Source organism: Onychostruthus taczanowskii, unplaced genomic scaffold, assembly GCF_017590055.1.
Source record: "Onychostruthus taczanowskii isolate IOZ18803 unplaced genomic scaffold, ASM1759005v1 scaffold50, whole genome shotgun sequence".
Classification (NCBI taxonomy): Eukaryota; Metazoa; Chordata; class Aves; order Passeriformes; family Passeridae; genus Onychostruthus; species Onychostruthus taczanowskii.
The window spans coordinates 5,995,482-6,019,841 of NW_024502569.1; the positions used below are offsets into that span (position 1 = coordinate 5,995,482).

The window sequence follows — 24,360 nt, forward strand, 5'->3', positions numbered from 1 at the left end:
TAGAAAGAAGGGGTCATGCTATCATTCTCACAGCTCAGGATGTGAAAAGAAGGTCTAGAGGAGGGCATGGATGCCCTGCTGGTCTTGCAGCAAATATGCCCTGGTTGCTAATAAGTGTAAACAGTACTACCACAAGATATCCCACTTGAGAGAAAGAACATGAGAGAACCCAGTTCCAAGAGTAGACTTAAATGACAACTGTCTTTTGCACAGCAAGGTGCTGCTTTTGCAGGAATTTGCTATTCTGATGTATTTAGTGATTTAAAATGCATTGCATCAGGAATAGGTGGGGTTTTGGTTTTTATGTTTTAAGATTGCGCACCTTGAGTTTAGGGACCCTCATTTGGACTCCCAGAGTGCAGAGCAGGAGGCTTATTTCTTATTCATGGCCGGATTTCATACATGAGGATCCTGGCACACAACTGGCAGTGAAGCTGTCCAGGAGCACCATTCTGGAAACAACAGTGTTGTTCTGCTGTGTGCTGCACATTTCCCTCGAGGCTGGGCTCAATTCTACCTCCAACTTTGAAGATGCCTTCTGAGCAAGGCTCTTTGCTATGTTCTATGTGTGTTGAGAGTTTGCGAGATTCAGTGGAATCAATAAACTCCTGAAGGCAGCTGGCTATGGTTTTGTTGGTTTTTTCCCCAGGAACTTGTATAGGTTCTTTGCTGGGTGCTGCCGTGTTATTAATATCAAATTAATACTTACATTGGTATTAACATCAGCACTGTTGGCTGAGTTTGCGTGTTTCATTGGGCTGAGTCAAACAAGGGCAAAAGCGGAGGAAATCGTCTGGCTGATGTCTACCCATTCTCTTGGGTAGGAAAACTTTCTGATTGCATTGGTGACATGCACATCACCTTTCCTGCTCTGCTAATTATTTCAGTGTGCTTTATGAAGAAGTGATAATGAAATACTTCCTCTGTGTGTTACTGTTCTTGTCTTTTCAAGCTAAATTCTGTCTTTAAATTGAGTGTCTGAATTCATTGTTGCTTTCCGGATGTAAATCATGCCAATCCAGAGGAAAGTTTCAAACCAAATGGTGACGGGGTTTTTGAACCAAGAATTTGAAAATTCTTGCCCCGTGCACACCTTCCTCCTAGCTATAAAGGCTGTCAGGCCTGATATTGTCTGCTGTTAGCTTTTGGCAAACTCTGCTGCTCAGTGCTGCTGCTGAAATGGTTGTTTGCTTCTCTTTACATCAGCTCAACTGCTTTACTGCTGGGTAAAGAAAGTAGAAAACAGGGAGATGGGAGGTGTGGCAATCAACACTTTAGTAATGCAAATTAAAATCTAGAGGCTTGGTAAAATACTTTCCACTGGCTGGGACTTCTGTGCCATGTAGAAAGGATTTGCTTTGGAATACCAGGTAGATGACTCTTGTTCTGTGAGTTAGAGTTGTAAGCCTCAGAGTATGCCCAGTGTTGGGCTTGGTATGAAAAGGGGATGATGAGTGCAATCACACCCATAGTTACTAAAACACATGAACAGAAACCTGGAAGGGGGTTTCAGTGGACATTACAGGAGATTATAGGGGTGCTTGGTTTGAGACAACTCATGAGCTTGTACTTGAATTTTTTTACTAATTGCTCTCTATTTCCTTTTCCTCAGTGTTCAAAAGCTGTTGTAGGATGTTACCTTACCTTTGCAATAGTAGAGGTGTGGATGAATAGTGCTGTGCCTTGCCTTGTGGGATCAGCAGAAGCTCTTAAGCCACACTGGTTAATGCAAGGCATGTGGCTGAAGCACTGTGTGATGGATTACAGGTCTCCACAGTGGCTGCCAGACAGAAGTCAACTGGAGCCCAGGCTGAAACTGCTACAGACTGTGTCCAGAGGGTGGGAAGTTCGCTGTTTCTGTAACTAAAGTGAGAGGATTTCAGGGAAGTAAAATAGTATCTTTGGAAAGGAGTTATGTACACAGTTGCACATGTGTGCATGTGCATTCACTCAGGCATGAAATAAGCAAAGCTCCTCCATGCTGCTCTGTAATGTAAACCTGCCAGTGCAGTCATTTGTAAGTGCTGCTTACAAATGTGATTTGCCTCACTATAAGGTTTCTGAATTGGCACGTAATAGTGCTCCTTCTCCAGTGCTAAGGAAGGGTAAGGAGAGATTTGTCCAACTTTCTGTCTGTTGATGGACCCGACATGGGTCATTTGCTTAGACTTGAACTCTAAATAGTTTAAATAGCTCTCCAATGAGCATACTTAAAGAGTAATGAGGAGCAGTTATGCCTGTATATACAATTGTTTGCTCTGTTTTAAATTAGAAATCCATTTCAAAATAGGATTCTTCTCGTGTAGAGCTCAGTACAGTGCAGAAGGCTTCAGGGTGCCATCAGAGTAGAAAGGATTTTGTGCATTTAGGGGATAATTCGAGCACAGCAGATGTACAAATACACTTCCCCCCCCCCCCCCCCCCCCCTTATTCTATCATTAATGTAAACCTGACCCCTATGAATTTTGGCATATAGATAGTTCTCAAGTACTACACGTGTTCAAAATGGAATGCTGTGTGCTCGCTCCTTACAGCTCTTCTGATGTGGGATCTGAAGCAGTGTTTTTTCCAGAAAGGGAATTTTCTGTACTCAGGGATCTACTGCTATTGCCTATTACTGTTGGCCAAATATGATTGTTAAATCAGGAGTGTGTGCTCTTTGAAAAGCTAGGGGAGCAAGCAGGTGCCTTCAGAAAGGGGCATTAGAGCCTTTGAGGTAGGCAGCAAATCACCACAGATCTTGGATGTTTACAGTATCACTCCCTTCACCAAATATCTGGGGAAACAAGGCTTGTGCCATCAGCTTTTCAGACACAAATTTACTTTTTCCAAGGCTGATGTGGACAGGGGGAGAGCAGGTTATTTGTCACTGTTCCTCACATCTATCTATTAAATTGCTTATATGATAAAGCTCTCTGCGCTCTGCTCCCCTTCCTCTCATGCCTGTGTCCTGGCTGAAAGAGAGCAGCTCAAGTCTGTTTTTCCTTCCCAGACCACTTGAAAGAAAGGAAGAAAAGTGGTATTTGTGGTGGCTCTTTGTTATTTTCACTCACTTTATTATTATTCTTAATATTGTGGTCTGTCCTTTCTTGTCTGTCTGTTCTTTCATGGCACTTGAGCTTTGTGCAGAGTGGAGCTTTGTTGCCTGGAGCAGGACCTCTTACAGCTTCCTTCAGCCTCTCCCTTTCCAACTCTTTTCCAGAGTGCCCAATGTGCTTCCAGAAATGGTACAATAAATGTATATGCAAATATAATTAAGTTACTTCTTTTATCTGGCTGGTGACACAAATAAGAGTCTTTTTAATTTTTACATATTGCTTTTAGGGGACTCACATGAAATTACATTATTTTAAAGGAAATAATCTACACAGATGTGCACACATTGTATAATACCTGTATGTGTGTCAGTACATACACGCACCCTCTGGGACCTCAACAGGAGTTGTTTGATGAAATTTTCTGATTGGATTTGAAAGTGGACATAGCAGTGCACGTGTGTTTTCTCTTTAAGCAGATTGCATCTCTTGAATAGTTCATCAGGGCTGCTTGAAGTGTTTACATATGCGCTCTTTGTCTGGAGATGCCGTGTTATAAATACTTCCTTCATTTTACAGGCATTTGTTTGGAAATATGTTGAGCAGCCGTGCTTGGTTTATTTCCAAATGTCTTAACTTTGGGACCATGGATTGGCTTACAGCCTGAAGTTCATAGCTCTCCTTTTCAGGGGAAGAGCCGTATTTGCACAACTCGTGGAACACAGGGACTGTAGTGTAAAATGGGAGGTGTCCCCTGTGAAATGCCCATGGCCAAACACAGTGTGTCTTGCAATGAGCTGTGGTGGGGGAATGGAGTATACAGGCTTAGTTAAGTCTATTAAAAGAATAGACAAATACCAGGAAAGAAAAATAAAAGGAGTTCTATGCTGCTAGGTAGTATAAGTTGCGTAGTGTTAAAATGTATTTTGATGTAACTGGTACCTTTTGAGACATCTAATGAGAAATTATGTCATATTTACAGTTGCTGTTCTCAACTCTGTTTTTTTTCTCTCAAGTAAGGTGTTATGGTAGCTGTTCTTTATAAGCACCCTGCCACTAAATCTATATAGCACTTTTTTCTTGTCTTGGAAGAACTTAAATAACTTTGATTAGTCATCAACTTAAGGAGAAGCAGATGGGAAAAAAACAGTAGAAAAATCTTTTCTGTGATACTTGTGAGAGAACTTTGTATTCACTCTAGGGATAATAAAATACTAAAACTAAAGTGATAGATTTCAAATATTGATATCACTTGTCTGGTTCATTTGTTTCATTTTTAACCATCCAGAGTTGTTTTAAATCCCAAAAGACATTAGAAACACTTTGATCACCAAAAGAAGGGTTTTGTAAGTGAAAAAAAGTAACCAGATGATCTAGTTACTTTTGGTTTATTTTGTCTGATTCTTTCCATAGCAATAGCAAATAGAGCTATGGAAGGTATGTAGTTGGACATCAGGAAGAATTTGTTCACAGAAAGGGTGATTAAACATTGTGGTGGACTGCCCAGAGAGGTGGTGGAGTCACCATCGCTGGGTCTAGTTGGCGAGGTGATGTTCAGTCAAAAGTTGGACTCAATTGTGGTCTTTTGCAACTGTAGTGATTCTGTGGAATGTGTCCTATTCTGTGGCTTTGAGGATTAGGGTAATTTATTTTAGAGTTGGTTTGTGGTGGTCATGATACAAGGGTTTCTATACTGGGACTCAGTAGAATTGACACTTTCAGCCTCCCCCCTCTTTTTGCCTGGTACTCCAAATTGCATATTTTGGCCTGGATTTAATTACCTTACTTTAATAGTAAGTTATCCTGCTGCCATAAACACAATAACAGGACCCCATTGTACTGGGCGCTGTGCAAACAGAGTAGTAAATATACCAGTCTTCTGTAGGTGACTGGCTAAATGAAGACTGAAAGTGTTGGAAGGCAAACAGAATGAGCAGTGGCATAGCAATGACTGTCACATTAGATTTATTTTTATTTGTTTTTCTTCTGATAGGGCATTTACCAGAGCACTGTATAATTTATAAAATCCTCCCTCTGTCTTTTGTACATGCTCTCTTTGTTCTGCAAATATCCCTTGAAAATGTGTATAAAAAAACATCTGGTTAAAGTTGTTCCTTACCTGCAATTCCCCATTCCTAATTTAAAGTCATGTATTTTCTTTCCTATGTTGATGTGATTTAATTTAGTGAGTCTTACATTTTGTGATGTGTTTATATTCTTTTTCTGTCTGCCCAGTTTTATGTACTACAGTGTGTCTCCTCTGCATACTTTAACCCCTGGTAAGCCTGGTATGAGGGAAAAAAAAGAAGGAAGGAAGCACTCTGACAATGTGAGGTGGGAATGCATAGTCAGTGCAAAGCAGAGCTAAAGCGCCCAGCCAAAAGAATGGATGACCTTCAGAGCTGGAGTGATAGCAGAATTAAAAATAATTCAGGAGCACAAAAGGTAGAGATGCTGTAAGCAAGGGCTAAAAGCCAGGGTTAAAGCCCCCAGTGACTTTACCACAAGGATAGCTTTTCCACCACTCTTGGCACATCATCAAGAATGGTGTGTGCACCTCTTATCAAAATCATCTGCCCGTCTGATCTTTCTTGATACAGATGTGGGCTACTACACCAATAAAGGGAAAGAAATTCCCGTTGAACAGAAGAAAACAATTCAGCCCTGGAGGCCAAGCTGTGAGAATCCCTTAGGATGAAGGGGGCTTGCTGTAGGTAACAGCAGAACTGCTGTGAAAAGACAATCAAAACTAAAATCAGAGGCAGTAAACTGACCCTGCATAATTTAGGCTGGGAGGGAGGTTTATTATTGCCTAAACAGGATAGCTTGGAGGAGTTTGTAACAGGAGCAGTGGGGGCAGAAAACAACCTTCACTAATCATGGGGCAGATATCCATTTGTTTCTGAACGGGTCACATAGTTTCAGAACGGACTAAGCGATGCTGCAGCACACAGTAGGTTTCTGCCTCTGCTAATTTCCTCCCACTTTTCTGATGCACTAAAACTGAAAAGCACTAATGACACTCAGGATAATATCTCAATTATGTAGCTAGAATATTTTCATCAAGGTTATGGTAGGCATGGGAATTTATGAGCAGAATTTAGCCTCTGATGTTAGCAACCTGAAAACAGGCAAAACAAAAGTAGAGTACAAAATTGGATGAAGTGTCCAACTAGAGAATAATTACAGAGAGAGAATATTGCAAAATAGTTTTCTCTGTTCTGTGGGGCTGCAGCAGTTCTGATAGAGTGCATTGTACACATTGTTTCCTGAACTGCTTGGGTTTTGCATGTTTAAAATCATGAATGAAAAGTCCTACAATGGGGGGCTATCACAGAAAGGCTCATAATCAATGCTGGATCATCTCTTTTGGCATGAGCTTTATTTTTTTCCCTTCTGCAGGGAACCTGTATCTGTTTCCTGCATCTGTCACCCATCCTTCTTGGTGAATGGAAAGCAAGTAATTAATTTTTGTTGTTGTTAGCAATTAATTGCCCTTGCCAGATTTTGGAGGACTATTGTCTCCTTCAGACACAATGTTCTTGGGAAAAAGTCTTACTTATTGTAACCTCTTGTGCAATCTTCACTTGGATGATAAATACATCTTGGCAACGAGGAGCTTTCTGAATGAAAAATGTTGCTGGACAACCCTGTAGTACAGCAAGAACGCAAACCTCTGCCAATGCTGGTGGAGTGCAGCCAGGCAGGAGGGTAAAATGGGGAAAGCCTTTCACACTGCCTGCAGAGCACAGAGTGAGATGAAGTCTTTATGTGCACAAATCCAAATATCTGTTTACCATCAAACAAGGATTTCTCCTATTGAGCATCTGAGCTCAAAGGTGGCCTTCCATCTAGCAAAAAGGAAATCTGTTGGAAGGCTACCATCTACCAGTGCAAGAGTGGGGAAATAACAGAGAGCATGTGGACCATGCAGCAGTCAGTTTTAGGTAGCCCACTGTAGGAATTCGCTGGGAAATTCCACCCTCCTGCTTTTTTATTTGAGCCTACAAATTTGGGATTCTGCAGTTTCCTCAGTCAGTTTTGTGGTTCATGGCCTGACTTTGGTTTTCCACTAGATCTGTCCAGAACCATAGCTGACCACTGAAATCTCATTTTAGTATTGCAGCTGTTAAATTAATTGCAGCCTTGTTAGAGTTAATTGTAAATGTGCATTTTTCCCCCTGTAGCTCTTCACCTTTACTTTTTCTGGTTGATTTTTTCATCAATAGTTAGTGATGTCTGGAAGCAAAAAGGTGCATAAAAGCCCTGCACAGACAGATGTCTGAATCCTCCAAAGGGAATACGGAGAATGCGTTGGGGCTGGGAGCGCTCTGTTCTCTTGTGGTTTCTGTGCACACTGCCAGTGGCTGGTGTTTCTCCGTGGGCCTGGTAGCTGCTGTGGGGCAGCAGAGCACAGCCAGCAGCCAAGTTTCTCAACCCATACTGCGGCTGACAGCGCTTGGCCTCGTGAAAAGGAAACAATCTGAGGCAGAGGGCTTGATGCAGTGTACCTTGCAGTTAATGGAAATCTTTGTTGACCTCAGTGGAAGCTGGATTTGATCCTGTGCCTGCTTGAGTGTTTTGGAGTTGGCTGCAATTCCAAGTAGCTTTTTTTCCCCTGGCTCATTTCTGGTTCCTTTTTTTCCCTTCTCCTTCTAAAGTGTACTTACCTTCGAGTGGTGTAAAATCAAGACCGCTCCATCCATGTCACTGTAACTGGGCACTTTTATCCTCGCCCAGTGTCTGTCCTCATTTCCTCAGCCCTTCCACTGTCTGTGTATTGATTTGCAAGATTTTGGCATCAATTTACCACCTTTTTGAGCCATTCTGCTGCTTCTCACAAACACCCTCCATCTCACTTAAGCCTCTGCTCTCCAACAAGTGTAATTGTTTAATCCATCTTCTGCCCTTCTTCCTCAACTTCAAAACAGTCCTTATATTGATTCCTGGCAAATGCAGCCCAGGCCCAGGCTGCTAGCAGGGAGCCAACTTTCCCTTCAGCAGGCTTCTGGAGGCCAGCCCTTTACTGCCTCATGCCAGCCATGCTCCCTTGCTCGGCAGAGCTCATCCCTGTGTTGCACATAGAAAGAAGAAGGCCACCGTGCCTCAGGAGCCAGCAGCCACCTCGGGCAGAGCACACTCTCTGTGCTCCTCAGCCACACATCAGCATATCTTCTGTCCCTAAGGAACAGGTGCTGGAGGTAATGGAGCTTTTTTCAGGCGACTGCCAGAGAGAAGAGAGCTGTAGGCATGGGCAGTGGCAATGGGAAGAATGATGCAGAGGAGGACAAATGCCAGCTGCAGCACTGCTGGGGCTTCTTCTTGCCCTCCACTCTTCTTGAGTATCACATGCCCCCACAGGCATTTGTCTCCTGTGTGGAGAATTGTGATTATCTGTGATCTGCCTCTGAGGAAAACCTTTTTCCTTTTGTTACCTTTCCTTACTTCATTTTTTCCAGCAGTAATGTAACTGCTGAGCAAACAGGGTGTGTAATGAGGAACCCTTTGTAGGGTGGGAGCTGACCTAGTGAAAGATGAGAAGTGGGGAGCTGGAGCACAGGGCTGCTGTTGCACTGGAGGCTTGCAAGGGTGAGATTGCCACGGACACACACCTGCTGGTCCCAAGCTCTTGCTGGCCTCTTTGGTTATCCAGCTGTGCTGAGTGGAATGTATTGTGCCTGTTCCTCACATTATTCATATTGAAGTTTAAATATGAGTCCCCCTAAACTGTGCTGAAGGTAGAACATGCAGGTTCAGGAAGACCTGTGTTGTTTTTACTCTTGCTTTTCAGACACAGGCAATGGCAAAAGAGGAGAAAGTTACAGTATGATTTCAGAGATTATATCAATATGCTGGTGATACTATTTCTCCTATTTTAGCCCCTTTGAATTATATACAGCCAGCACAGATCAGAGAAGGAGAAATGGACCATGTGGGCTCTTTTATTAATCATTAATACAGTTGTTACCAAACATCCAAACCACCCCAAATGTGCTTATAGAGAACATTTAACTTAGGAAACTAAGACTTGTGACCTAAGGCTAGATCCAGCTGCTGTAAATGGGACAGAGTATGTTAGCAGCCATGTGGAACAGAGCTGTAAAGCCCAGAGTCCCTGGATGATGAGAATGATGAACACTAAGATGTGCATTTGCTAATACTTTAGAAATGTATCCACATGAAGAAAAAAAGAAAGAGGAAAAAACATTGTGGGAAATTCTTTCCTTCATACATAATTTTTTTCTGTTGATTTAAAATTGTCCTTAGTAATATGTTGCTGCCAGTGAAGTATTTCAGCTATAGGAAATGTGAAACCAACTATTGCCTTTCTATGAATTATGAGTCATAAATTGTATGAAAAATATTCAGCTTGCTATAGCTATTCCACAAGCAGAACCTCTGAGTAATGAAGAAACTGCTGCCATTTTGGGGGGAGTAGGAGGGGTCTGGGTTAACAAAAACAAGATGCCAAGTGCCAGCATGTGGCTGTGTGCTAAGTGTGAATTGGTGTCATCTGAGATGGGCCTCCCTTGCTGAGTAAACAGTTAGTGGGTATTTGACGTGTACAGTGCAGCAAAGCTGCCCTTTGCTCCAGCTGGAGTTCCCAAATGCCAGCCAGTGCCCAGAACTGACCCGTGGGAGAGCCGTGCACCAGTGCCAACCCAGCTGCCACATCTGCAACCAGGCAGCCAAGCCAGGGAGACACGACCTCCCTCTGATTCAGTGCTCAGTGGGCAGGTTGTGATGACAGAATTCCCCTAAAAATAGTAATAAAGTGGCAAGAGAATAGGATACTGACATTGACAGGCAAATCCTTGGTGGTGGCATTCATTTCATTCAGCTTCAGCCATCTAAGAGCTGTGAGTTAAGTTCAAGTTAGTTCTCTAATCATGTGTCACTAAGGTTTATCTCCCCTTATATCTTTTATGAATTGCCTTTTGGAGGTCCTCTGCAACTACTTTTGAGGCTGATATCCAACTTTTTCATGAGTGAAGTTCTGTGAGTGAAATTCAACATTAAAGCTCTGGATTTGAGTTTCTCCATCATTTCAGAAAAGACCATGCAGCCTCTTGAGGATTTGTGAATTTTGCTTTGCAATCACGTGGTGCTTGAGTCATTGAAAGGTGTTTAATATACCTGAGCTATAAGTAAAAGTATAAACAAATTGCTAAGAGTAGAGCAGTGATTGCTAACCATGGTTGTCAATAAAATACAGCTAAAAAGACTGACAGCTTAGCTTTCAGTTTGGGATGCCCAGTCATTTTCCAAACAAACAGTGGGTGATGTCCCAGCTGTACTGAAAACAGCAGTTTTTCTTCCCTGTGGACTCTAGTGTGCAGAAATCAACCCCTGCCTAATTAGCTTCTTTGTGGTATTCGTGAAAGGATAAAGTTTTTGCTGTGTTCAGGTGTGATTAAGAGACGTGCTCTCAAATACTAACAGCTAAATTTCCATTTCATTTGATCCAGTGTGAAACTATGCTGGCTTTTCCATCCCTTATTCAAAGATTGTTTTAAGGGCTCTTGAAGTACACATTTTAATTTGAGGCATCTTTAATTGCTAGAATCTGGGTAGGTTGTATGTTTTGTTATTTTCTTCTTATAATTTTTGAGTTGTGTAAGGCATGCAAATGCTTTCAAAGTACGAGTTCATTTGCTTCAGGCAGCTGTGATCTGGTGTTTAAAATGCTCCTATTAATGTAAGAACACTTAATGCTTTTCAGCTTGCAGTCCAGTGCTTGGGTTTTGTCACAATGTGATTCAATTCTTGTTTGCTTTGTACAGGAGATGGCTGTCCGAGCACTGAAGCAGACAGGGAGCAGAAGTATCGAGGCAGCCCTGGAGTACATCAGCAAGATGAGCTACTTGGATCCTAGAAATGAACAGATAGTACGTGTAATTAAGCAAACCTCACCAGGTGAGCATGGTTTTTTTAAATTGTGTTCTTTCTTGCAATAAGCTAGTTTCCCAAGTAGGGTCGCCACTGGGGAGAAGTGTTGGACAGCAGTGTTCCATAGCAGTCTTGTAGGAGACATAAACCTGGCCTTGCAAGGCCAGCTGGGCTGGAACCTCAATACAGCTCACCTGCTTCCAAGGAGTTGTCTGTGTACACATTCATAGTCTGCCTTCTTAAACAGAAACCTGTTGTTCAAATCCAAATATTCCCCCTTTGGACCAGAACAGACTTACTGGTATACAAATCAAAGAGGTAGGCATCATATCTCTCTTGACATCAGGATTATTTGCACAGCTGAATTATGTGTCCCAAAGGAAAACAGTTATTGCTGCTACTTTTTTTGTGGCCTGTGATAAGGGAAAGCAAAGTCAGCTTGCCCCCAAGGCTCAGGATGAATCCTTCTGACAGAAATGACAAATGGGCCTTGCGGCTGCCTCCCACTTCCAGGCCAGAGTAGCCACTTCTTAGATTGCTTAGGATTACTACAGCTTCATCAGTGCATCTCACTGTGTCCCAGCAGATGAGCTGTCAGGGGTGTTGTTGTAAGAACAGCCTCAGTAATTCTGGCCTTGTGTTATCACAGGAAAAAGAGCTGCCAATTACAGATTTCACTTTAAAGATCTCTGATTATTTGTCCAACCTGATTCCATTTCAAAACATTGCATTCTTTATGAGGGTATCATTTAGTGTGGTGCACACCCTCACTGTGCAGAGAGTGCATAAACCTGTCTTAATACCACGCACATCCCTGCGTGTCTGTGGGCAGCAGGGCTTGTGTGTCAAGGTGAGGAGTCAGCAGCTGTGCTCAGGTGTGCTGCATCTGGCCCAGCTGGGGCGTGCTGTACTGCAAAAAGCTTGTAATGAACTGTTCAAGCCTGTTAGTTCAGTATGGCTATTGTGAAGTCGGGATTTTAAAAGGAAATGGTTTAGGTAAAGACGGGCCAAGTCCTGTGATTTGTGAGAGCTAAAGCACCAGGAGGGGAACAAAAACATCACAGCACCACAGAGTCTCCCCTTGTCTTTTTAGCACAGCCAGTGCTTTATACACCTGCAATTTGTCCTCAGATCAAAGAACTGATGAAAAGTGCCGTTAACGCTTCCACTGTAGGAATGCTGCTATCTTGTCTCTGCACATTCTTCAAGCTAAGATTAATATGTTGACACCCTGAAAGATTTTCCTTCCCAGCAGATGGAAGATGAGTAATGTGAGGGGGTACTCTGTGTCCAGCACATTGGAAGGAATACAGGACAAACTGTATGATACCTTTGTTTAAATGAAGGAGAAGGAAAGAGGGATTTTTGAGAATGATGGAAGAGAGAAATGTAAACAGAAAACCAGTGTGAGCAGGTGGCTCACTGTGCAGCAGATAGACTGTGTGATCGCCGAGTAGTTTATAGCAATGTTGACTTTAAGGTGTATAGAAAGTCCTTCCAGGAGCTTTTTTTATTCCTGTTGTTGTATTTAACACTCTGCTCTGTAGCTTCCTCCTGTCTGAGAGCAATAACTGCTAATAATGGTCCAGCTTTAAGAAACAGGCTGTAGAGTAGTCTGATGAGTCCACAGTTAGGGAATTTGTGCTTCTATTTCATGATTTGGTAGGACTCCCTGATGATTCCTGGCATGAGCATTATTGTGAGCCAGTAGCTCGTTATCAGTAGGAATAACTTTAAATGTTCAGAGTGTTTAATTTAGATTTTGAAAGGTGTTTTTAAAACACATACCCCCTGAACAGTGTGCATGTGTGCGTATGTATAGATGCATGAGTAATACAAAGTAATTGGTTCACCTGAATTGTTTCCTAACGTTCTTCCGTATTCTTTTTATAAAGGGAAGGGTATTGTGCCAAATAATGTAACCCGCAGGCCAAGCTTTGAAGGATCAAATGAATCTTTTCCGTCCTACCATCAGATCAGTAATGCAGCCTATGAAGGGACAGGCTTTGGAGCAGAAGGTGCAAATATGCTTACTGAGGTTCCAAGGCCATACATGGACTATTTAATCTCTACTTCTCAGTCATCAGCTATGACTGCTCCTGTACAGCGACCCTCTGGAGTAGGCACTCACAGCACACCAACGAGCCATCAGCAGAAAGCATACCCTGCAAATATGGAGTCTTCTGTGATTAATTATCCAGTTGCTAATCACAGCAGTCAGGCCTTGCAGCTGCAGGCGTCCCATGGCTGCAACAGCCAACATTACAGCAGGCAGCACATGATGGTGCAGGGGGAACCTATGGGATATGGTGTTCAGCGGAGTCCGTCCTTCCAAAACAAGATGCAGCAGGAGGGGGGATATGCCAATCTCCCAAATAAAGGGGCAGTTGTTCAGAACAATACTGGTCATGCATTTCAGCAGGCACCAGCAAGCCTGTATATCTCACATTCTCATCACAAACAGACAAGTCCTTCTTCTCATCAAATGCATGTGATATCCAGAGGTCCAGCCTTTGCTAATGATTTTTCAGACAGTCCACCACAAAATCTATTAACTCCATCTAGAAATAGCCTAAACATGGACCTCTATGACATGAATAATCTTCAAGTTCAGCAGTGGCAGGCAGCAACACCATCACGCAGAGATTCTGTACAAAACCCAGGAATAGAAACATCTCCACGGCAACATGTATCCTTCAGACCTGATGCCACGGTGCCAAGCAGAACAAACTCCTTCAACAATCACCAGCAACAGCCACAAGTGACAGTGTCTATGAGACAGGTTCCTCCAGGAAAACCCGATCCTTCCATTACGTCTCCAAACACAATCACAGCAGTCACATCTGCTCATATCCTGCAGCCAGTGAAGAGCATGCGAGTGATGAGACCAGAGCCTCAGACTGCAGTGGGACCTTCCCACCCTGCGTGGTTGCCTGCACAGGCACCGGCTGTGGATGGCCTGGAGATCATGGAGCAGCACGTGCCACCGCCTGGAGCAGCTAATGCCTACCAGCTCGATGTGGATTACGGTAACCAGGAACTGCGGTGTCCACCCCCACCCTATCCCAAGCATTTGTTACTTCCTGGCACCTCCGAGCAGTTTGATATCAACTGCTTGTGCATGGGCGTGGAGCAGACTCTGCGTGTGGTCCCCAGTTCAACAAGCACCAAGGCTGAAGAGAGCAGCGAGCGAAATGATAAAAGCAGCAAGAGCACTAAAGCTGAAAAACCAAGCAAAGATAAAAAGCAGATTCAGACGTCTCCTGTGCCTGTGCGAAAAAATGGCAAAGATGAGGAAAAGCGAGAATCCCGAATAAAGAGCTACTCACCTTTTGCCTTCAAGTTCTACATGGAGCAACATGTAGAGAATGTCATAAAGACCTACCAGCAGAAAATTAACAGGAGGTTGCAGTTGGAGCAAGAAATGGCAAAAGTAATTCTTGTTTTGTTATAATAAAATCTAGTAGGGTCAAATTAATTATTGCTATTTTTGATTTGTAAAAAAATTGTAAAGGCAGAACCCACTGAAGTAGTAAGTATCAGACACCTCCCTATACCAGACTGTATCCCCTTAAAAGTGTGGATGCAGGTCTGGGAGGCTGTTTGAAAAGCCTGGGATGTGAAATGGTGTTTCTTCATACCAGGAAAGCAAAATGAGGCAAAACCCCCCATATTATAGGTAGGAACTTAGAATGCACACTTGAGGCTGAGATAATTCTGGCATTACTTCGGCAGCTCTTGCAAAACTCTGTGCTCTAGTTCCTCCTTGCTGTTCCACAATTGCTGCCCATTCACCAAAGCCATGGTTCAGTTTGGCAGTCTCTGTGCCATATTTTCAGATGATTGTGTAATACTTGACTGAAAGTTGTCTGTTGAACACATGTAAGTAGTAATGTCCTGCAAGTAACTATACTGGACCAACTTGAGCTGATTTTTTTTTTTGCCAGAAGTTGTTCTAGGGGCAGGTCTCAGGGAGATGCATTTTGGGTGACAGAACTTCTTTCATGCCTAACTGCAGCTCTCGAATCTAAGCTGACTCTCTGATAGTGCTGCTTAAAACAAAGCTGCCGAGCTCTGATGGTTGGGCTGGCAGTTGTGTTTTTAATTTTTATTTCTGGAAGAGGAAGAGGGGTTTTTTTCTTCCTAGGCATGACTGGAATATGACTAGTCTACTTTTGCATTAAAGGATAGCTGTTATTAATGCATAATGGGTAATAATTAACTACCGAATTTTCCCTAGCACAGTCAGTTTCCAGAGTCAATTGATTCAATGCTCACATTGCACAAGAAAGCTCAGAGTTTGTTTACTGAGGTTAGAACTAAGAGAATATTCTTGGAAAATCTCTTGAAACGTTGGCATTTTACTGACAGTTAATAGCTTGTCCTCATTGCAAGTACAGGTTGTATTGTGTTGCTTGAGTATTTTCCTGAGACTGAGATAGGGAGTGATTTCTAGAGAGGTATAACAGGATCTAATTGTGCTAGTTCTTCGCTTCTGACTCTTCAGCTTTCCCTCATTCAGAGATAATTCAGGTATAAACAAAAACAACTCCTTCCCCTGGAAACCTTATCACTGACTGAAAATACACATGCAGGAGATTTTGGCTATCTTAACATTTCTTTATTCTAGAATTAGCAAGAACAGAGCACACTCATTATTTTACCCTAAAAAGTAAATATTTCCTCTATTATGGATTGATTTAGTTATCTTTCATTTCAAAAACAGTATTCCTGGTTTTGATTTGGCTGTTTCCTTCAGTCTGAAACTTCATCCTACCTGTTCTGCAAGTTTCTGTAGACTTACCCCTTCCTTTATTCATACAGATTTAATTTTTATACCGTGGGGTCTTATTGCACAGTCTGGCTGCCCACATTCATCTTTAGATACCTAGACTACAGATGTGAAATTAAATCAGCCTAAGCAACAGCCCTGTGGGTGTGTGCTTGGGTTTCTAGCCTGCTAATCAGTGAGCTTCAGGCCCCTCCACCTTCCCAATGGCCCCTTCTCACCAGGCACTGATCTTTCTCTCAAAAGTAGTTCAGTTGATGCCAATTAATTCAAGATTTTGGAACTGGGGTGTGCAGAAAGAAAAGAGCATGCTGCAGGAAGTGAGTTGTCAGAGGAGCCTGGGGGTCAGCCTAGGGGTTTCTGCTGGTGGAGGCCACCAGTGGCTCTCAGCAGAGGACCAGACACTGAAGTTGGCAGAGTTGGCACTCTGCAGGCTCTGTCTTGAAAGGTGGGGAAAATCTGGTTGGATCCAGCTGCTTCTCTCTTTTCCAGGAGGTTTCTCCCCACAGCCCTGTGAAATATTACTTGCAGATACTGCGAGGCTCTCTGGAGACATGAGGTGGACAAGGCAGCTGTTCTACAGCTTGGGTGCAGAGGGAAAATAATACATTTAGGAGGGAAATAGCATCAGGGTCCGGGCTGCAGTGGCTGAGGGGTTGCCAGACCTGAGGATTTTATGTGTATATTTTGGGATGGGAAAAAGAGAAGTTTATAGAACAGATGCTCAGGAGATCTAAAAAGCTTGAGAGTGCAGGATGTTTATGGCAGAGGAAGAAACACAATTTCTAAAGGAGGTTCCAAGGCACTTGGGAATGTGTAGGTCAAAACCAGCTTTTTAATTACAACACAAAACCAAACAAACAGCACCCAAGGTAGGAACCGCTAATGTGAGTTACCCTGGGGTACTATTCATGAACAAAGTGAACTGCTGCACATAGGTTTAAGTTTCATTTTAAATTAAGCTGGGCTTAAGTGCCCAGACATTTAGTGGAGTGCAGTGGCAAAGTCCACATTTGAAAGGGGTAAACCAAATCCCACAGTCAGGTTTGTTATGTTGTATTCCCCTCTCTGACAATATTGCTCTATACCTTCTTGTTCAGCCAAAAGAGACAATCTCAAATACTGCAAATTCAGATACTGCAAATTCAGGCAACAAGTTTGGGCACAGTGAGTTTGCCCTTTTTTCAGAAATACCTCAACAGACAGATAACGAGTGCATGTTTTCTGGTTCTTGGTTAATTTTTCTGAGAAATGTGTTTTGGGAATGCTCATTTATTTTTCCCTTGCTATGAATGTAACAGTACTAGCTCTTGTGGTTTGCTTTCCTTTGTAAAGGCAGGCCTCTGTGAAGCAGAACAGGAACAAATGAGGAAAATTCTCTACCAGAAGGAGTCCAACTACAACAGACTTAAAAGGGCCAAAATGGACAAGTCTATGTTTGTGAAAATCAAGACTCTGGGTATTGGTGCATTTGGAGAAGTATGCCTGGCCTGCAAAGTGGACACCCATGCCCTGTATGCCATGAAGACTCTGCGAAAGAAAGACGTGCTGAACCGCAATCAGGTGGCTCACGTCAAGGCAGAGAGGGACATACTTGCTGAGGCAGACAATGAGTGGGTGGTTAAACTCTATTACTCCTTCCAAGATAAAGACAATTTGTACTTTGTGATGGACTACATCCCTGGTGGGGATATGATGAGCCTGCTGATTCGGATGGAGGTCTTCCCAGAGCGTCTGGCTAGATTTTATATTGCAGAGCTCACTTTGGCCATAGAGAGTGTGCACAAAATGGGATTTATTCATCGAGACATCAAGCCTGACAACATTCTGATAGACCTCGATGGGCATATCAAGCTGACTGACTTTGGACTGTGTACTGGATTCAGGTGGACTCACAATTCAAAATACTATCAGAAAGGTAATATTTTTACCCTTTTTCTAGGATGCTATTGTGTTATTTGTTTTGAAACGATCATCTACTTGTTGGCAGAAACACCAGATCAGGAAACTGGACAGTCAATGGCAATATAATATGTCTGTCTCTTTCTGACTCACTCAATTAGCTTGTTTCCAGTCCTTTTGTTTCCAGTACTGTTCAAAACCCTGTCAGTAATGTGACTGTTCACTGCAGCAGCAGTACTTTTTCAGTTTATATTTGTTTGGAGGGTCTCTTTTGGTAGGGAAATAATTAAATCACAGATTTGGAGTAATCCATATGCCTCCTGTATGTGCTGTTGAGTTCTAGTGTCTGTAGGCAAAGAGGTCATAAATAATTGGTGTAGTTACCTTGAGTATACTCCATAGTTCTGTGTCCCCCATATAGAACTATACTTCCTTGTGCTGAGACAGAGACATTTTGTTGGACATTTTGTATGAAAAACCAATTGAGAATGGGAGGGTGTTAAAAAATACCTTGGGTTTAAAGTTCAAACACTGTTCTTCAGTGAGAGTAGGAGATGGCTCTGCATCTGAGTAAATACTTCTCTCTTTGTGTGTCAAGTTTTATGATCACAAATGTGAACTTTCTCTCCCATTTGAAAGGGAGCCATATCAGACAAGACAGCATGGAGCCCAGTGATCTTTGGGATGATGTGTCCAACTGTCGGTGTGGAGATAGGCTGAAGACATTAGAGCAAAGAGCTAAGAAGCAGCACCAGAGATGTCTGGCCCACTCGTTAGTTGGAACCCCTAATTACATTGCTCCTGAAGTCCTGCTTCGTAAGGGTAGGTAAACCTGTGTTTTTCTCCTGTTTCACTATTTTTTTTTCCTTGAATAAGCTTGCTGCTTTGGAAGATTGTCACTCTGAAGGCCACAAACACTTAGCTCAGATTAAGGAGAGCTCCTGATGCTCCAGTGTTTAGCATCACCACACTGGGGGTGGCCATATTATGTGTGTGTAATGTCCACACTCTGAGGCCTTTGAGTGAGGCTGCTAATAAATGTGTTGGATAATTTTAACAGTGATATCTTTCAAGTATAAAGTAGATTATCTGTACTCATGGAATACAACTCAGACCCCTACCAAGTTTACACAGACCAGTGAGTAGCCAGCTGATAGTTCTGGATCACTGATTCAGATGGGCCACTTCAGCAGGGGTGATGTAAACTTGTGGAAGTATGTCCTCCTTATTCCCAGCCAGAACCTGTGGAACCCAACAGAAAGTTTTCACAATTTGCTCTGGACACCCTGCATTCAAAAGGTTAGCTTGAAGAATTTGGGCAGTACTTGAAGAATATCCATGCATAACTGACACAGTCACAGTAGAGAGAAGATTAGGTGTTCAGAGTTGTCTGCAGGCTAGATCCTGAGCCTGATCTTCTCTAACAGAGATTTCACATTGGATCCTACATCATTTGATTACAGAAATTCCATTGAAATCAGTGTTTATTTTTTTTTTCCAGATGTTAAACATGCACCTTATTGGTCTTGTCACAGAACTTAAGTGATTAAAGTCATTCCTTTGCTTGTAACTTGCTCAGAGAGTCATCTGTGGCTTTCTTGTCTGTAGAGCCAGGCTGTGTCTTTCAGCAGCTTTTCAAAGTTGTGGAGTCACCTCCACTGAACCTAAGGTGGACATCAGTTGCTAAACATTTTTGTCATTTGAGGGTCAGTTTGCCCTGCATAGCTGTGGGACTGAGCACAAAAAAAACCTCCTTAATTCTTTCTAATGATACTTTCATTACTCACTTTTGTTGAGAATTTATTCAGAAAGGTTCAAGGACAATAGGATTTGATCTTTACTAGAAGTAAGCAGCAGTAGAAGTGGGTCAGCAAGCAGAAGTCACAAACCTTTTGTCGGAGAAAAGGCAGAATTTTGTGCTGTATGTTTTAATACTTAATTGCAAGTAGCTCTAATAGCTCTATACACATTCTCCTTGGCTAGTGGAGGTCAACCTTTTGACTTGCCTTTCAGGATACACTCAGCTCTGTGACTGGTGGAGTGTTGGCGTCATCCTCTTTGAGATGTTAGTGGGACAGCCTCCTTTCCTGGCTCCCACACCCACAGAAACCCAGCTGAAGGTAAGTTAAAGCAAAGTTCCAGTCTGCGGTAGCAAAATTTTAACCCTTGCCTTCCCAGACCTGCTCCAGTTTCTTTTGCTAGAGAAAGAAGCAATGGTTTAAAAAGCCTGATTTTAAATAGTTCTGTGCAAGCACACATCCTTTGCCAGTAAATTAATACATTGAATATCCAACTAGAACTGACTTGTCCAGCTGCAGAGATAGATATTAGTTTTATGAGTCTTCTCAGCAAAATTGTGATTTCTCAAACACAAGTTCATCCATTTAATTCCTTAGGGTGCCTATTAGTACCTAATATGCCAGTGACAATTGTGGTTGACAGCATAAGTGTCAAAGTTAAGCAATGATAGTTCTTTTCTAGAAATGATTTGTCTTGTGACCACTTTTCCTAGTTTACATTTTGGAGACAAAGAGAAATAATTCCTTTGTGTAAACTGAGTATGTTCTCAAATCTATCTATGGGAACATTCGGGTAGGAATTTGCCTTTTTAAAAAATGGAATTGTTCCTTTTGTCTGCTAGCCAGCAATGTTTCTTTGGTTCATTAGAGTAACTACTAACAGGAAATGAAATCTTGAAGCTGTGAACTATGAAGACTGTGAGATTACTTGTTATATGTGCTCCTGTACAGTTCATGTTGGCCATTGGAAGAATTCTGTTTCCAGATCAGAAGTTCCTTAACACCTTTGTTACCTGCAGGTGATAAATTGGGAAAGCACACTGCACATTCCCTCACAGATCAAGCTGAGCCCTGAGGCAACTGATCTGATCACAAAGCTCTGCTGTGCTGCTGAGGACAGGCTTGGAAGAAATGGAGCAGATGATATTAAAGCCCATTCTTTCTTTCACTCTATGGACTTCTCTACCGATATCCGTAGGCAGCCAGCTCCCTATGTTCCAAAGATCAGCCATCCAATGGACACTTCAAATTTTGATCCAGTTGAAGAAGAAAGTCCTTGGAGTGATGCTAGTGGTGACAGCACCAGGACCTGGGATCCACTAGCCTCTTCCAACAGCAAACACACAGAACATGCTTTTTATGAGTTTACTTTCCGAAGATTCTTTGATGACAATGGATATCCGTTCAGGTATCCCAAACCTTCTGGAACGGAAGTTTGCCAGTCTGAGAAGTCTGATGTAGAAGACAAAGGTGTGGTAGATCAGACTGGAGGTTGTCAGCCTGTATATGTGTAAATTATTGTATAGAGTACTTCAGATAAGACTAATCTCAAATCCTGTAGGGCCTTTAACTGATCCTTTAGCAACTGATCCTGCAGCACTTGTGTGCCTTCAGCTGAGGCTGGAGACATCCTGGGGAGTAAAAGAAGCTTGCAGGGCCAGGTCCTAAAGATGGCACTCTTGAAAGTTCAGGTCAGTTCTACTGTAAATAACTTTGTTGATAATTACACTTGAAATCCTGGTCTTCATCAAAATCTGCAAGGCCAGCAGTCTGTCATTTCTGGCCTATTTTTATTTGAGGTCAGCATCCCCCTTACTCAGATTAACACTTACAGACTTCTGCAACTGTCAGCGTTGTTTTTTAAATAAATAAAGAGCACTTATATTTTGTTTATAGCAGGGTTTTTTTCCTACTAAATTATAGGGATTAACTTTGACAAATCATGCTGCTGTTCTTCTTTTCTACATTTTTATTTTATCCATAGCACTTACTTCACATTTAGGAAGATGCATAAAGCTGAAGAACATGTGATGAAAGGTCTCTGTGCAATAATGTAAGAAAGAAAAAAAAGAAGAAAAATGAAAAAAAGAAAACTGCTCTCTAAGTTTCTAATTTTACTGATGCCATTGTATTCACACCGTGATTTTTGTTTATTATATGTATTTTCCACATTTCAAAATTGTGACATAACCTTAAAGCTGCTTTATTTCCTTCTGCTTATTGGAGTGTAATAGAAAGGGTGAGCAAGTGGCAACTTGGGTGTGATTTCATTGTCTAGCGTGTGAAGAATGTTGCATGAGCAGTGGTTTTCTATTTGAAATGGCCTTTTCTTGCCATTCACAGGCAGGTCCTGTGGATTCATTTTTCTAAGGGTCTAAAATTAGACCCTTTTAAACCGTGTGTTGATAATGTATTGTGTGGATGGTTTCCTCTTATGATTGTATCCAATATTAATTTTGTAAAACAGATTGCAAAGGTTATACCTGAGTAGTGATGTTGTGGTCTGATGTAATAGATGGTTTTAGCAAGCACATGTCACGGGCACACACATTTCCCAGTGAGGATCAGCAGCCAGAACATTACAACGGAGCAGATTTGTGGGGAGAGCCTGGATGGGGCTGGCTCGGGCAGGGAGCAGCACAGAGGCCGTGGCTCGGGCAGAGAACAGCGCAGAGGCCGTGGCTCGGGCAGAGAACAGCGCAGAGGCCGTGGCTCAGGTGGAGAACAGCACAGAGGCCGTGGGGCAGGGTGCAGCACAGAGGCCGTGGCTCAGGCAGAGAACAGCACAGAGGCCATGGCTCAGGTGGAGAACAGCACAGAGGCCGTGGCTCGGGCAGGGAGCAGCACACAGGCCATGCCTCCAGCTGGCAGAGGCAGCACAGCATCCAGACCGAAGCGTCTCCCAGCACAGGGCTCCCGTAACGCGCCGAGGCCCCGGGTGCAGCGAGGCTGAGGCTGGGTGCCTGCAGCTCCACGGACACCTATGGAACCTGGAGGTATGTGGCTTTCCAGACATCAGACCCCGCATGTGTATCCATTTAGGATCCTAGTGTTTTAGGCACTGACATTGGGAAATGTTGGCATTGTTGGTAGGTCATTCTGTCCCGTTGTCTAGAGGTTAAAATGTTGCTGTGATGGAGCACAATAGGCCTTCATTTCTCTCAAATTATAGGCATACTTTGAAATATCAGTTTTTAACTATGTTAAAATATGCATTTTTCTTGTATGTATAAGTGAGAATTATTCAAGATGATATCAGAATACTAAAGATAATTAAGCCATACATATTTGCATATATATTATATATAACTAAATAAGTAAACACACACAAAAATCCGTAATTCAGATTAGTGTAACAGTCCTAAAGTGATTGACCTAATAACATTTGATGAAAACACTCCTTTAATGTGTTTTTGCTTTATTTTATTTTTAAATCTGGAGCTTCATTATTTTTTCCGTATATTATTCCACATATTATTCCTTAATGTTTTAGCATATCCTATCCTATCCATTGTTTAGATATCTAAGCAACAACATATGAATTCATCAGCCTAAACTAAACAAAAATGATTGTGTATTTGTTTACATTTGTATGAAAGGAATGTTCTGAGGTATGCAGTGCTTGTGTTGTGACAGTTCATGTAAGATTCAGTATTACTGCTTTTTTATATAGTAATGCCATTTTTTTGTTATTTACATCTATCTGACATTCTTTCATGTGGTAGGTTCTTTCTCAGGAACTCAATTTAACTGTTATTTATTGATATATCATTGCCTTTGAAAGCTTCTACTGGCAGAATTTATTAAAAATCTGAATCAAAATCTACAATGTGTAACGTGTTATTCAATCCTCCTTTAAGGCAGAAGTTTTAGTGGGTTTCTTTTTGTAATGTTATTGATGGGGTTGAGCTACAAACATAAGATCCAAATCTCATCTCTCCTGCAGCATTTGATGTGGAATCTCGGGGCACCTTCAGACTATTCCTTCTATCATCACAGCCCTTAAGAATAAGGAGCAGGATTCCAGGTAAAACTTGGTTTGGAGTGAGCAGGTCAGTGGGTGGAATAGATGTGGATGGAATAGATATGGGATGGAATAGATAAAAGTGAACACAGTCACTTCCTGTGCAGTGTGGTGCTGCCAGGGCAGCCATAACTCTGGCTTGCCCCCTCTGGCTGTTGCCTCTGATTCATTTCTAAAATGTAAATAATTCACCTGCACATACAGAATCTCTGCAACTAAGCAAAACAAGAGAAACCAGCCCAGAAGGAAACACCATTACTGATTGTAAATCAGTAATGGTGCTTCCACCATTACTGATTTACAATCTGTGCTGCAGGGAACAGAAGCCAACTCTCATTTCACCTAAAGAACTAATTTGAAAAACCAATCTTTCAAGTTTATCAGGCACTGTCTGTAGAAGCCTCTCATCCTTTGCAGACATTTCAGAGGTAAACAGAAACTCGGGAGTAAATTTTATAAAATTTGGACAGGTAAACCTTGTGCCACATCCTGAGGCTGGCTCTAATTCTTGTTCCTGCTGAATTCCTGCAAAATCAAGGATCTTCTTTTCAGAGGTTATAAAAATTCAGGGTTAGTATTTAAATACCCCTTCCTCAAAAACAAAGCAAACAAAAAACAAAACCAACCCAGACAACTTCATAAAAAACCAGAAAACTTTGTATAGCAGGGCTGCCAGGAACAGAAAGGAGCCTCTACAAACCTTTCATACCTGTACTCTTCAGCAGGGCCAGATTTGCTAAGCAGCAGCAGTTCTTGAGAAGCAAATTATTCCTACTTGGATGCAAAAGAACTGGCAGTGAAAGTTAAAACCAGGTGCCTAGCTTGAGCAACATGAAAGCTAAATGAGGGAGAGAAGCATTTGACTTTTAAATGGAAATGGAAGAATGAGGCTATGCAGGAAGCAGGCGATAGCCTGGAACT

General features: G+C 42.3%; 1 protein-coding gene across 1 annotated transcript in view; it reads left to right on the plus strand.

Moving 5' to 3' along the window:
- LATS2 (large tumor suppressor kinase 2) overlaps positions 1-23,239 on the plus strand; it is a 48,658-nt gene extending 25,419 nt beyond the window's left edge. Inside the window, exons 3-8 of the mRNA XM_041415990.1 lie at positions 10,820-10,952; positions 12,821-14,358; positions 17,050-17,632; positions 18,256-18,438; positions 19,630-19,736; positions 20,435-23,239. Coding sequence (XP_041271924.1) covers positions 10,820-10,952; positions 12,821-14,358; positions 17,050-17,632; positions 18,256-18,438; positions 19,630-19,736; positions 20,435-20,929 — 3,039 coding nt within the window. The 3' untranslated portion in view covers positions 20,930-23,239. The remainder of the gene's footprint in view (positions 1-10,819; positions 10,953-12,820; positions 14,359-17,049; positions 17,633-18,255; positions 18,439-19,629; positions 19,737-20,434) is intronic.
- Positions 23,240-24,360: the final 1,121 nt, after the last annotated feature.